The sequence below is a fragment of the Ambystoma mexicanum genome, chromosome 6p, assembly GCF_040938575.1.
Source record: "Ambystoma mexicanum isolate Mex_15411 chromosome 6p, UKY_AmexF1_1, whole genome shotgun sequence".
Taxonomy (NCBI): Eukaryota; Metazoa; Chordata; class Amphibia; order Caudata; family Ambystomatidae; genus Ambystoma; species Ambystoma mexicanum.
The window spans coordinates 154,829,674-154,844,416 of record NC_090935.1 but is presented as its reverse complement, the minus strand read 5'-3'; the positions used below and the strand labels follow the sequence as shown (position 1 = coordinate 154,844,416).

Below are 14,743 nucleotides of genomic sequence, written 5' to 3'. Positions count from 1 at the left end.
CTGGCCAAGGGAGTAATCCAGGGAATAATTTTTAGTGAACGTGTGTATGGAAGACCATGTTGCTGCTTCAAATTGTTTTTATTGGTACGTCCCTCTGAAGGGCTGTAGGTTTAGCCATGCCCCTGGTGGAATGAGCCTTAAACCTTCGGGATGGTCTTTACCGGCAAGCCTGTAAAATTCTGATAGTGATTATACATCTAGACAAGATCTGTTTGGAAACAGCCTGACCTAGTTTGTGTTCTAAATATCCGATAAAAAGTTGATCAACTCTCAACTTAGACATTCTGGAGATGTAAAAGCTTAATGATCTCCGAGGGTCTAACCTATGGAGTATTTCCTCTTCCTCACCAGGATGAAAGTCTGAAATGATTTTGGGCAAAAAGGAGGGTTCCACCCTTAACACAACCCTGTCTTTGTGGAAGACTGTAAAGGGTGGCTTGGAAAGTGCCTGCAACTCACTCACTCCACCACCGCCATCAGTTTGGTGAAAACCCTCAGGTGGGGTCAGCCCAAATGGTAGAAACTGATACGGAGAACTGGCAACTGCTAACTTTTGGTATTTTCTGTGCTTGAGATGGATTGACATATGAAAATAAGCATCCTGAAGGTCCAATGACACCAACCAATCCTGGAGTTGGGGGGACCGAAGGATCCGATAATGTGTGACCATCTTGAACTTGTCATACCAGAGGAACTTGTTCAAGTATCTCAAGTCCAAGATGGGTCTCAGTCTTCTGTCCTTTATGGGTGAGCAAAGGAATATGGGTAGTACCATCCCTTGTTCCTATCTGCTACAGGTTCGATAACACCTTTCTCTAGCAGAGTTAACATTTCCTGTACAATGAGCGGGTCCAGAATTCTCAAAGAGTGGTACCCTGGTGAACTGTCCTGAGGTCTTATAAAAAGGAATGCAGTAACGATGGGCTATGGTTTCCAAAGCCCAACCATCAGCAGTAATGTCTCCCCATTCTTCCAGATTCTGAGACAGTCTGCCCTGCCCTCCCACCCCCCACAGGTGAACTGCGACTCAAGACCTTAGATTTGTTTTGTGGTGGCTGCTGCAGAGGCCAATGGTAAGGAAGCTGCCGCTTGAGCTTGCTTTGCACCTCTACGGCATCCACCACGAGGAAATCTTCTCTGACCGGCCATTCCTCTCGCCAACAGGGTAATAGCAAAAAGATCTACCCCTCCAAGGTAGCCCACTAGGACGAAAAGGCTGAGGTTGCCTAAAAGATTGAGTTGCCACCTTTGAGGTCTGCAACTTAAAGCTCTAGTCAGCCTTGTTGCCAAAAATGTGAGACCCGTCAAAAGACATGTTGAGAAGCCTAGATTGCACATCAGGTGCAAAGCCAGACTCTCGAGCACGGATATCTGCACATAACAGTGCTGGTAGCCATGGATCGGCTGATGCCATCTGCAGAATCCAATCCTGATTGAAGGGACTCACATGGCCTCTTTGTCGTCCTTAATAGCCAAGAAGCCGTCCCCTTAATCCTCTTCAGGAACATGCTCTGCCGTCATGGAGATCGTCCCATAGAGCATATGAAAACTTGGCGACAGCAAAAGTGGAGTTGGCAGATTTCAGTGCCGTGCTCCCTGCAGAAAATACCTTCCTCGCCCATCCATCTACACGCTAATCAGGAGGGATGGTAGGGTATGCTGCCTGTTCAGAAGTAGCCGTAGCTGCCAGCACCCCCAGACTCTCCAGAGTGGGGTGTTCGACAGGTAGTCTGGGTCGCTACTGGAGGGGCAGTATTTTTGTTCACGTTCTTGTCGACTGCCGGATTACATTCCGGTGTCTCCCAGTTCCTAGCCGCCCTTTTTTTGCAGTGCCACATGAAAAGGCAAGATGGGATTAGTTTGTGTACCCTTGTCCAGAATGTCTGATGTCATCTTGGTCATAGGGCAATGGGGGCCTACTCCAACCCAAGTATTCAACCACCTCGCCATAACCCCACTTGCTGTTTGCAAGTTCTCGTATAGGTCTTGCATTCTGCTTTCTTCAGAGATAAATCTCTCTGGTACATTGGGTGTGCCGTATTGCAAGCCAAATGGGCGTTCAGAAATAGAAGTAAGAGACTTAAAGCACTCTTTCTTTGGGAGTGCAGCATATATTGTAACCAGTTTTGTACCAATAGGCTTCGACGTCGTCCAAGTCACCGATATTTTCTTTATTGGCACCGACTTTGGAGGGGCACGTGGCACTGACGACACGGGCTCAAGGGCATGCGTTTTTCATATGGGACCTTTCCCTTCCGGCTTCTTTCGAAGGCTCGGTAGAAGCATGGCTTTGTTTTTTGAATATTTTTAAAATGTCCATCCTGAAGGCTTCCCATTTAGGCGTTGATTTTTTTTGTAGGGCATGCATCCCTCTCAGGGGAATCGTCAGACGACAAAGTCAACTAATGCGACCGTCAGTGCCTTCTCTTCGAAGAAAAGTGGAGGGAACCACAACCTAGATCGCTTGGCCTTCCACCGAGAGAGTCGCTTCTCGACTCATCGGTCGAAGGTCTAGCGGGTCGGGTAGGTGATTTTTGGGGGATTAATCCTACCTTAACTGTCCACTTCTGTTCCCTCAAGGCTTTTCCCGTCATGGATTGGCACTTTGAACAATCAGAGTTATTGATGCCCTCCCGGAGGCACTACAGACAAATACGATGCAGGTCAGTGTGTGTCATTCTTGAAACCGGATTTAAGCGTTGGATTACATTTGAGGTTTTTGTAAAGAGCCGTGACATAATGAGGCCTGCCGTATTTCACTCAAAGCAATCTGTCGCAGAAAAACGGAATTGAGGCCAACGGGCCCTACGCTTGCTATATATGCCTTTGATGACCTAACCCTCGACGGAAGCCTTCGAGTGACATCAACTCAATGCCATTGACACACACACACACACACACACACACACACACACACACACACACACACACAGTGCTCTCTGCCGGATTTTATTTCCAAAGCAGATGAAGCTTGACAACAAGTGTCAAATAAGAGGAATACGTGGGAGGACACAATCCATTCGAAGGAGGCTAGGCCGAGGACCCTGAACCATGATGGTTCAATTGAAAAATACATTAATGACGACTCTGGAAATGGAAAAGTGGTCAAGGAGAACCTCTCAGCAATTGCTACCATTAATGGGAGAAGAGGCAAAAGGAGAGTGAATTCAAAGGTCAGTGAGTCTTTGGCAGAAGCCGTGACATAGGTGTCTGCAATAGGAAGGCCTGGTTTGGGGTCCAGCATGTCCTTAAGTTTCTTCCAGCCAGACTTTGTGATAAAAGGCTAGGAGATAGTGAAGCAGTGGAGAGCATAGGAGAGATAGATAACATGGTTGGCTGCAGTGGAGGAGCACTTCCCAGTCTGAATCACATGGAGGAAATGGAGTGGGGTGAACAAGGGAGGGGGACAAATTGTAGTGCACACAGCTAATAAAGACACTAAGCTGCCACTATGCAAAGCAAGGTTTGTTATTAGAAGGACAAGGTGAAAACAATGCAGCAACTGGACACAAATTTGAATTTTATTTTCTTATTTTTAGCTATGGGGAGTGGGAGTACAGATGAGATGGAGTGGTAGGTTGGACAGTCACAGGTGTGCAGTATGAGGGTCAATGAAGTTAGTTGAGGGAACTAACCTTCAGAGAAAATGTTAGATGCTCCACTGATTTCTGTGTGTCCAGAATGTGTGGAGTTCTTCTCAGCCTCCATGTGCACATGGTTGGGGGGGGGGGGGGCAGAAGACGACCCACAGACCCGGTCAGGCAACTGACAGGGGAACAGACAAGGCTTAAGAAAGTGGGCCTTTGATGAGGGGGCCAGCTAAAGCCTGCCGGTCCCCAGAAGGCTAGTTTAAGCGTCCCAGTGGCCAATAGGCATGCAGGGAGGCAGGATGGAAAGCAACTCAGGCAGCCTTCACAACCCGGCAAAGGCGCCCATCCTGGAATTGCTACGCGGACATCACAGAAAGGCAGCACTTGTCCTTGTGTAATACAGAGAAGGCTGAATGTCACTCGGCTGGCTATAGGAAGCCAGTGTAACCGCCTAGCTTCTGTGATGTGCCGATTCCTCAGGCCCTTAAGCGCTCCAACTGCGTTATTTTGAATTACCTGAAGGCGCACAATTTCTCCTTTCCCTGCATTCTGCAGCAAGCTGGCCCCATGATCCAATTTGGCACCAATAATTGCCCTTGCGATCGAGGTACAATTTCCCTGTGTCAAAAAAGAGATAATAGGAGGTGGACGAGACCAAGTAAATCACATGAGACTTCAAGTTGAGTTCCTGGTCAATCACCATCCTCAAGGTCTTCACTTTTGAGAAGGTGGTGATAGCACATTCTGCTATGATCACTTCTTTATAGTCTGGGGTTAGTTTCCTTAGGCATGAGGCTGTACCCACAATTATTTCAGTTTTTGCATCTTTAAGTGCCAGATTGTTCATCATCCATGATTGTATTTGTGAATAAACCATGTTAATGGACTGTGTCCCTGATGCAATCTCCTGAAATTGGGATGAGACACTGAGCACCATCAGCATAGTTAGTGCACAACAGCCCATTGGCATCCAGAGTTTCAAATTGCTGCAATATAAATAGGTTGAACAAAACAGGGGACAGACATGAACCCTGGGGCACTCCACGGTGCACCTGGAAATCATTGTACATGCAGTTTTCTGCAAAGGCCCTAGCAGTGCGCTCAGACAAAGAGGATTCAATCCATTTTGCAGCTGCTGGTGAAAAGATGGGAGAGTGCACAAGTCTAGATATCAGCCGGGTGTGATCCACCAGATCAAACGCCACTGAAAGGTCAATCAGCATAAAGAGAGCACTTTCAAAATGTTGTTTTTAAGACCTAATGTAATCAAGCTATATGTATGTGAATGCTTCAATACTACAGATTCTTTTCATTGCATCCCTCAAGAGACAGTTAAAATTGATAATTTCCCTCATGTTAACATAAACTATGGAACATAGTAGATTACTTGTCGGGCTCAATAACAACCCTGGCACATATTGCTACCGTTGTCACACATTACTTACCTGCACTTGTTTCTGTGGTTGTGCCTGTGGAGGTGAAATCTGTGCCTTTTCCCGAGTGCCCCGGGCACGTTCATTGCCCACCGAAGTCATCATATACAGTATATACAAAACAATGTATGTACAAAATAGAAAATCTGAAAGAAAGAACACAATAATTCAGTAAAATGAAAATGTGTCAGACTACCAAATGTAATGCATATTTAACCATCAAGGTTATGCTCCTCTTTGAGAAAAATTTCAATTGGTTATATTAATTTACACCTATTGGAGTTGACCTACGGTGAAACACTGGAATACTACAACAAGCAATGTCTCATGAATCCACAACTGCAAATATTTGTCAGCTCCTTGCCACTGAGCACTTAAAGTAAATGGAACTTGAAAAGCAGAACAAGTTACTTACCCATGGTAACATACTTTCTACTGTATTTTCCTCCCACGTATTCCCCATCTTTTGTCATTTCCAATTTTCCTGCTTAGGAAATCTTTTTTCAGCAGTGGGCGCTGTATATACACACACACACACACACACACACACACACACAACCTGCTGCTTTCAGTTCCGTTTTTACCAATTAAGGATTTATCCCATACCTGACAGCAAGCCCTCCTGAAAGAGCGCAGACTGCAATGGCAAAGGAAATTATACTATGGGGTAGGTTCGGAGGGGCGATAAGGAATACATGTGAGGCACATCCAGTCGAAAGAATGTTACCAGTGGTAAGTAACTTGCTTTAAAAGGCTTGTGTCCTCCCACGTACTCCTTATCGGCTGTGCCTGTAGAAACCCCAGTACTCTCCAGAAGCACTGCTCCCACAACTCACGCGACCAACTTAATTTAACCAATTAGTGCGCGACGGACTAAAGCACTGATAAGTGGCCCCCCCATGGACCATGGGGTGACAAGACCGGAGCAGCAGAATCCTGCACCTAAATGAGCAGACATACGAAAAAGACAAGCGTAAGTGATTAGAAAGCGCAGCAAACACTCATTGTTAAGATTCTCCCCCACCCCCCAACAAAATTAAACAAAAGGGCACACCCTGGAAAAGTAAACGCTGCCAGGCGCTCCTCTTTGAGCAGAAACAACAAAACCCTGTGGCAGATAAAGGGGCCACCTGGAAGCACACACCAAACACCACAAGTTGCAGAAGGCAATGCACTGCATCACCACTACTGGGTCCAGTGACTGAGCAACACACTGAGCAAGTCAGAACCTGCACCAGTGCCAAAACACTGCCCCCATGCACGGGTCAGGATCCTCGACAGCCCGGGACGGCACCCTTACACAGCTACTGGGACGGCAACCGCGAAACCCATCAGTCTCATAACAAAATGGCGGACAAACAGCGCAGAAGCAAGGCCAAACAGACTAGCATGGTATCCTATCGCCGCAAGACCGAAAATGGGCCACACACCTCCACAGACACCAATGTAACGCGTACAGATCGGCAGACTGCGCCAAGAAAACAGCCCCATCCTTGAGGCGATTGCGGCACTGAAATCGGCACTAGAGCACGAAATGGATGCAGGAATTGTGAATGTGGGCTTACTACACCAGGACGTACAGGCTTTGGCAGACAGAATGGGTACCACAGATCAGGTACAGGAAAATGCCACCAACATTGCCAGCACCCGAATCTTGAATATGCTTGGAGAACACAGACCTTACAGAGCCGAAGACCAGGAAGGAAGAGCCCAAAAAGGAACAAAATCTGCTAAATGGGCCTTCCAGAGGGACAGGAGGACAGAGACCCTACCAACTACATTGAAAACTTGCTATAAGAAGTCTGCTCTGGCATGCTCTCACAGGGTTTGACAGTAGAACTGGCACACAGATCCATGACCAAGAGACGACCCTCCAGGGGCTGCACTAAGGCCTATGTTAGCCAAAATCATGAATTTTAAAGACAGAGAAAAGCCCACCTTCTCAAGAGAAGGCAGCATAATAATTAGAAATTCCTCAAGGCTTGCAATCTATCCCGATTACATGGCACTAGTGCAAAAGCATAAGGCGATGTTTGGCCCGACAAAGGAGAGCCTCAGAAAAGCGAACCTGCAATACAAGCTGCTATACTAAGCCAAATTGAATGCTACATAATGGAAAATCCTATTTCTTTGAAACCACCGCTGACGCCCATCCCTGGCTGGATGAGCACAGCATACCACAACTAGCGGCCAGGCATAACGGCAAAGCAACTAAGAAAAGAAACAAGACAAGCGCCAAGACCCTCCAGATGATACAGTGGACCCTCACTATAAATTAGATGCAAGGACCGACATGTCTAAGCATGGGAGTCGGAGAAAGGAAGCTTCACACACGGGAACCAGCAGGCTGACAATGTCTGGCACAGAAACTCCCAAGAGTCCCCTTGTTTTTTGCATATCTAAGTAAGTAAGTTACTCGCCAAGTTACTAGAGGAATGCAGACGTGGACCACTTGCTCACTATCCTTAGAGAGGCACAGGTCCCCCCTACTGAGGAGGTCAAACCACACCGAAACACATGTCTGGGATTGCTGCTGGTACTCCTCTTCAGAGGAGAATTGCCCAGCGTTTGAGTGCTGAACTGCCCCTAGGCAGGACAAAGACTGATGCGTTTGGGATATTTCTCCTCTGTGAAAGATTGGGAGATAAATAATCCGGGTAAGACTCATTACTGGGACTAATGTCTGGCAAAGAGACTCCCAGGACTCTCCCCCCCCCCCTGTTTTTTGCAACAGTCGTAGCAGCAAGCAACCCAAAAACATTTGACAAAGTTTAGATGACCGAAGGCATCTCGCTGCTGCATGCCTATTCTAGGAAGATGGAACTGCACAAGAAAAGCAGCGAAGCCTGAGCGGAGGGAGGGTGGCTGGGCATTCATTTAAAGTTAAAAAGTTGGTTGACAGTAGAAGTAGAGGCGGGAGGATACATCAGAGAGCCGGCATGGGTCGTACTGCAAGAGAGGTATATACTAAACAATAACAAAGGGAGCCTATATGACGGTCAATAGGCGAGTCAGACCTTGTGAAGGATGTTCCCCCTGGGGATGCCAGGCAGGGCAGCACTGTTGAGAATTATACCATTTCACCAACATAACCTACAACTGAACATTACCATAAGAACTCTTGCGGGAAGGGTGCAGGAACAAAGTCACCCTAGGCACACTACAAAAAGACTACAACCAAGGTGGGATCAAACTACCGCATTTCGAATTGAACTACCTGGCGGGGCAACTACAGTTTGTAGCAAACTGTTTGGGTGATGAGCCCTCCCTAGACACTACTCCTAAACCCCACACTGCGCCACTCCTATTTAAAAGAGATCATATGGATGAGAGAAACTCTGCACCGGAAACCCCACACCACTACTCATTAAACAGAAAACACTGGGAAGCTAAAGGAATAGCACAAACAGGAGACCTGTGGAAGGAAGGACAGTATTGAATTCCACAGCTTAGTAGAAGAGAATGATATACATAAGGGCAAATTCCAACTTTACAACAACATGGTGGAAGTAATAAATAAAAGATGGCCTGCACTCAAAACAGGAGAGGGGAATAAATGAGATGCCAGACACATTCGACGAAGCGGGAGGACACCGACTAGACAACGCGTACTACTCCTGCACAATGACAGCCGCATCGACTGCACGCAGTAAATGGGAAAATGAACTGGGAAGGAGACTAATGGCCACAGAATGGGTGAAGGCCCTACAGTATATTAAAGTCGCCAGAAACGCAGAGCATACATATAACTGGGAGCAGGCTATCCAAGATGGGAAACAGGACAAGGCAGGCATGTCCGATATGTGCCATGGAAGATGCGAATATGCTGCATATGTTTTGGTCCTGCCCGGGGATGGTGAAATTCTGGGATATTACAAGAGCGGCCACAGGCGATGTCCAGATGCACGTCTGACCGCCAGAATCTTATGTGTTGGGACTATTCCCAAGAGGCAAACGACAGCTAGCACAAATGGCAAAATAAAGGACTTAATGTATATCCTTGCTAAACGCAGAATTGTGATAGCCTGGAAATCGAAGCATGGTGGGCAGACTTGAAGAGATGGTCACTGACAGAGACGGCAGTATCGCACAGGGTATTAAAAGAGGAATGCATGAAAGTAGCGAAAGAATCGATGCATAGAACACAATGGTACAGACAATGTTCACCCTCCCGGAAGACATGGACCCGGAATGCCCCAATGAATGAATAATAATGGGCATTCCCCTGGTCAAAGTGCAGGGGCAAAACACCCACCCGGGCCCACTGATGGTTGGAGACTGACAAATAGTCCCCCTCCCCACCCCTGCTAAAAAATAAATTAAAAAAAAAAAAACAACCTGCAACCCACACACAATACGTCAAGCGAGGCAAAGTGTAAAGACCCACGAATGCTATAAGATACTGCAAAATGTACCTGCCTACTGCATGCATGGTTGTATGTTTATGTTGGTTGTAAGAAAAACCAATAGTGTTTGGCATTGCATGGTCTACAACAATGTGAAGATTACGCTAGAAAAAATGCTTTCAACTCATCTTTGGATTCCAAAAGACTTCAGGTCCCAATAACAGGTGCACCACCCGAGCATAAGATTTGGTTTGACAAATCTGAATAAGGACATGAAAAGGGACCCCTTTTCAGAAGATTGCTCTCCTAAAACCACAATTGAATACATTAAATGAAACAAGGCATGAATGAAGATTTTTATGATCATTCCAAAGTCTGGTTTCACTTCAGTGCATGATGCCATTATAATGCCTGATCTAGAGCATGAAGTCGAAGATGAGGACCAGAAATCTCTGGAACCATCATGACCAGTTCACTAATGGGTCAAGAGTTAAGCACAGTATTGAATGGATACTTTCCAAAGGGGAATAAGGCCTTTCCTGCCCCACGTCCCCTCCCTACAACTACAGCAATAAACTAATCTAATAAATGTTGCTTTATCTGCAGGCCATCTGAGATAACCAAAGTTGCGAAAAATAATGTCTGCTACTGTGTGGCACATACATGACTTCGAGCCAGGTATTCAGAAGCCTGAACTGGTTAATCCGCCAACAAAAGTTCATGAAGATCTTTGGTGTGGCGTTCAGAGCAAATTAATGCTAAATGCATTCCTAATTTAACTAATCTTAAAACCGAGAAATCTCTGCTACTGCAAAATTGGAATACATTGTTGCCTCTCGAATATGCACTTAACACGCAGTTTTAAGGTCAACAAAATATAAGCAAAGAATACTTGTCTAATGTGTCAAAAAACAGATGGGGGTCCCATGTACTGCAATATGCATTGAACTTCAGTAGCTCCAGTTAACCATTTCTTTTTTCATTACTTTCAATCGCCTTACAACGCTTTTGTACTGGCCGCTTCCACTTTTTTGCTCTTTGTCACTAGCTCCCTTTTTATCATTTCCTGCAACTATTGTTCTTGTAGCCACAACGATTTCTTCATCATTTGCTTTCTCACTATCTAAACTGTTCTGTTTATTATCCAAGGAACATTTAACTGAGAATGCTAAATTCAGCTAAACTCAAACTGAGAATGGTTAATGAGATAAAAATGGCGGAGACCCAAGCGTTACAGAAAACGTTAATCCCTTATTTTTCTTATGGATGTGAATTGTTTAAAAATTCCCTGTAGAATATTTTACTTTTTGGTGTTCAGGAACTCGCTCTATTTATAAAGGAAAAAGAGCATTTGTATCAAATGGTGAGATTACCGAGAGCTGCCAATTTAAAGTGGACAGTGGTTAAACAGAGTGCAGAACAAGGGAACGTAGTTTGAGAATTTAGAGGATCCTCATGTCCTGCGATATTGAATGGGCATGAATGCTCCTTGATAATAGAAATTCCCCGCTAAATGACAAACAACCACTGTCTCAATGCCAGTAAAACTGAGATTATTCTCATTGGGACCCCTGCTCCCGCTTTCCCACTCTGGCTGGCCTCCCTGGGGCCCACGCCAGCCCAATCCTGTGAGGCCAAAAACCTTGGGATCATCATCTTCGGCCATTCCTCTCCTCACACATTTCTGACATCTCAAAAAGTCTGACTATCAACTAGACCTCCTCAGAGGCACTCTACCTTTTCTCACTTCCCCCAGCGGCTCACTGTCTCCAGAGCCCTTGTTCTCTCTAGGCTTGACTACTGCACCAGCCTCTTCCTCAACCTACCTGTTTCTTCCCTGTGCCCTCTGTAACTAATCCAAAAACAGAACCGCAAGACTTAACCTTGGCTGCAAGCCCAGGGACCGCATCTATCCGGCACTGAAATCCCTCCACTGGCTCCCCGTGGCTGCAAGGATCAAATTTAAGACCAAAAGGTCCACAAGGCTTTCTGGGGCCTGGGACCTACTTACCTTCAATGTTACCTTCCTAAATACTGTCCCTCCCGGGCCCTATCTCATCTACCTCCAACCTTCTGCGAGTGAGCAGGTTCTCCAAGCAGAGATTTGGAGGGCGATCACTTTCCTCAGCAGGCATCTCCCTCTGGAACCCTTCGTCTTGAGCCGGATGTTCTAAAGTTCCGGAAACTCCTCAAAACCTTCCTCCTCTCTTCCTTCTCTCTCTCCCCCTGCTACCCTAGCTCTCTGCTCTTCCCCTTCTCGCTCCTTTCCATACAGCTCACTGACCGGACATCTGGTGTACCCCAGAGTCTCTCAGGTCCCAGGCACCCCTGCCAGTCCTTCTGCACTTGCCTCAGGGCACTGCACCCCACCCACTCACTGCACTTGCAATAAATCCTGAGTGCTTCTATCCACACTTCCCCAATCTCGACCGACTGGGTGCACTTGGTCCCCTGCCCCTCCATTGTGCTGCCTGCACTTTCAGTGCAGCTCTGCCTGTTCATCGTTCTGTTCTTCCTTGTCTCACCCCTTAATGCGCACTTGAAAAAACCAACAGCAGAATTGCTGTCGGGCCCATTTGTTGTATCTTAACTGTTAAATGTACTATATTCACTTAATCTGCCTGTGCAGACCATTATCGCTTCAGAAATTCAAGGGCTCTGAGCAATAGTTTTCCCTCCCCACCACCCTCCTATTCCCACACCCCTTGAGCGTCTTCAAACACTTGCCTGTGTCTAGGCGCTTTAGAAATAAATACTAAAAGGAACTTTAAGCCGGTCTAAAGTTGGTAGAAGCAGTAGGTTTAATCTTTTACCAGAAACCGTTCTTTGTTTAAAGCATTGGTAAGTTTAATATGGCAGCTTTTAAGAGCACCAGAAACCTTAAGTGTACAGTCTCGATAGGAGGTACAGTAATAAAGCTAAGGAACTCTCCCATAAATAGAATATACAAAGATTATTTTGGAACACAGGCAGTAGTTTCCAATGTCTGTTTCTTTTTAGATTGAATTGACGGGCACCATTATCAGAGACAGGGAGGTAGATTGTTCTGAGAGGCAATTAGGTCGAACAGGTAAAGTGAGAAGCTTAGTAAAACTTGAAGTGAACAGATTTGAATTAGTAATCAGCCTGAAACCTACCAACAATACGACATGCCCCTCCCTCGCCCTCCAGGAAATTTGGTAGGTCTAGCACTCATGCATAATTGCATAGGACAATGACGACAACTATAGCGCACTAGGTCTGTGATAAAATTACTTTTACACAACAGTAGGCACACTTAAACTCCATGGAATGCCAATTAAACAGCCATCAATCCAAACTATATCAGCAACACAGCACAAAACATACAATCTCTCATTTAAAGGTATATCAAAACATGACTATGTACAAAAACCGAGAACAAAATGCTGACGACTTTGTAGATTCCAGACCAAGAAGGCTGCACCAACATGGCTGTCCTTAGCCCTCATTGGTAGGATGAGGGTTGGGAGGCAGTAGGGGAGGGGTATGTACCCCCACTGCACTCAACCTCAGCAGCCCCTCACTGCATCACTTACCGGCTGTCAACTCCAGCCGCCTTCCTTGCCATTCTGTAGGCCGTACAAATTGAAGCCAGACACAGTACGTTGCGCTTCTGTACGCAACCTTGTGTGCCTCAGACTCCTGGTCTCCTCGGCCTACAGACCGCAAACTACAATTAAAGTAAAATGAGGAGTGACACAAGAATTGCATTGAAAGTTAACAGTTTGATTAGAGGAAGTTCCATTAAAAAACCTAAATACCAAAGAAATCCTAGTCAAGGAGGGCCAAGTCAAAGATATCAATTGCAATATCATCTGGAGGGGGGGGGGGGGCACGCTAGCGAGCCCGACCAGCATGGCAGGGAGTCCGTGAAGCTCCGCTGCACACACAAATCCGGTAGCTGATCCGGACGACACCCAGTGCCTCACCTGTACACATTTGATGAAATTGGAGTGCGGGAGGACTTGAGAGCCAGCAGGAGTGTTTCCTGAGACAATCGGAGCCGGGTAGTCCTACTTGAAGGCCTGTTGATGAACTTGTATGCCTCCTGGGGGCCGGCAAGGACTGGAGGGCCGTGATCCAGGTGACAATGGTGGCATTGGGCTTAAACCAGGTACTAAGCTACGACCCGGACTGCTTGAGGACACCATCCGTGGGTTGATTTTATGAACTGGTCTATATCGTATAAGGGTTTAGTCCGCCGCCTGTTGTAGTCTCCTGGTAGTTTACTTCTACTGTTGCTTGGTCATGCATATTGTTGCACCTGCCTGCATGAAATAGGGGGGAGGGGACAGTGTTACTTGATGTGTTTGCCGTTATATAAAATACCAATAAAGAAAGTTTAAACAAAATAAATTGCAATATCATCAAGGTCAGGAGCCTTTCCACAAACATGTACCAAAAGTGCCGATCAAATCTCAGAATCAATTAAGTGGGGCTTGATATCTGTACAAAGCTCTGGGAAACCACAATTCAACACAGGCTTCTATTTGGCTGGACCCTTTTCCTCCTTGTAGGACGGCCAGGACAATTTCCTATTTCTACATAAACAACCACACCTTATCCTTGGCACCTCTCGCCACCATTCCTATTACAACTTCCAGACTGGGTCTGTGATAAGTTTGTGTGCGTTAGAAAAGTTGGCAGGGAGGCTGGAAAGAAAATATTTCTTATAATACTTTGCTAATTGAAGCCTACTATAAAAAGGTGTAACATTTCAGCACAAAGATGGGGGGCTTTATGCCAAGGATCCTCCCCTCCCCCCGGTCTGCCAGGTTACTCAACAAGAGCACTTACTCAAAAGCTCAATACCACAACACTACTCTCATGCATATCACGCAAGTCTTGAAAAGGACCCATGTTGCGTCAAAAAAAAGTCAGCTTCCAGTGTGTAATAAAATCACTTTTATCCTCTATAAACAAGTGACAAGACTTCTCATTAATTGCTTGACAGATCAAGTATACTATACAACGGGGTGGCGTGGCTAACCGCGGGATGCAGTAGACTTGCATCGGCTCGGCTCCCGCGGCCGCACTAACATCCTGATATAAAGAAGCCTGTTTTCGGGGGTAATAAGAGCTGGAAATACACTGATGCGATAGCGAACACCCTTGGGCATACCCGGAGCGAAGATCTTAGAGAACCGCGGTCGGATTCCCCGGAGACGACCATGTGAAGTTTTGTAGCGACAGCAGCTGGCCCGCTTTCAAAATGGCCACGGGCGCACGCAGCTGAACATCCTGTGCACACCGAGCGGGCCGCGCGGAGACGGTGGCCAAACTGCAACGGACTGGCCGATCACAGTGGGAGAAAGGTGCAGACCCAGCGAGGGCCCGAGGACGCCCGGACCGG

The 14,743-nt window shown here is 46.5% G+C and overlaps 1 protein-coding gene across 11 annotated transcripts in view; it reads right to left on the bottom strand.

Moving 5' to 3' along the window:
• The window catches only part of UBAP2 (ubiquitin associated protein 2), a 1,758,279-nt gene that overhangs the window by 1,591,745 nt on the left and 151,791 nt on the right, over positions 1-14,743 (bottom strand). For all 11 annotated transcript variants that reach the window (XM_069626852.1, XM_069626853.1, XM_069626850.1 and 8 more), the window contains exon 2: positions 5,036-5,169. In XM_069626852.1, coding sequence (XP_069482953.1) covers positions 5,036-5,128 — 93 coding nt within the window. In that variant the 5' untranslated portion in view covers positions 5,129-5,169. The remainder of the gene's footprint in view (positions 1-5,035; positions 5,170-14,743) is intronic.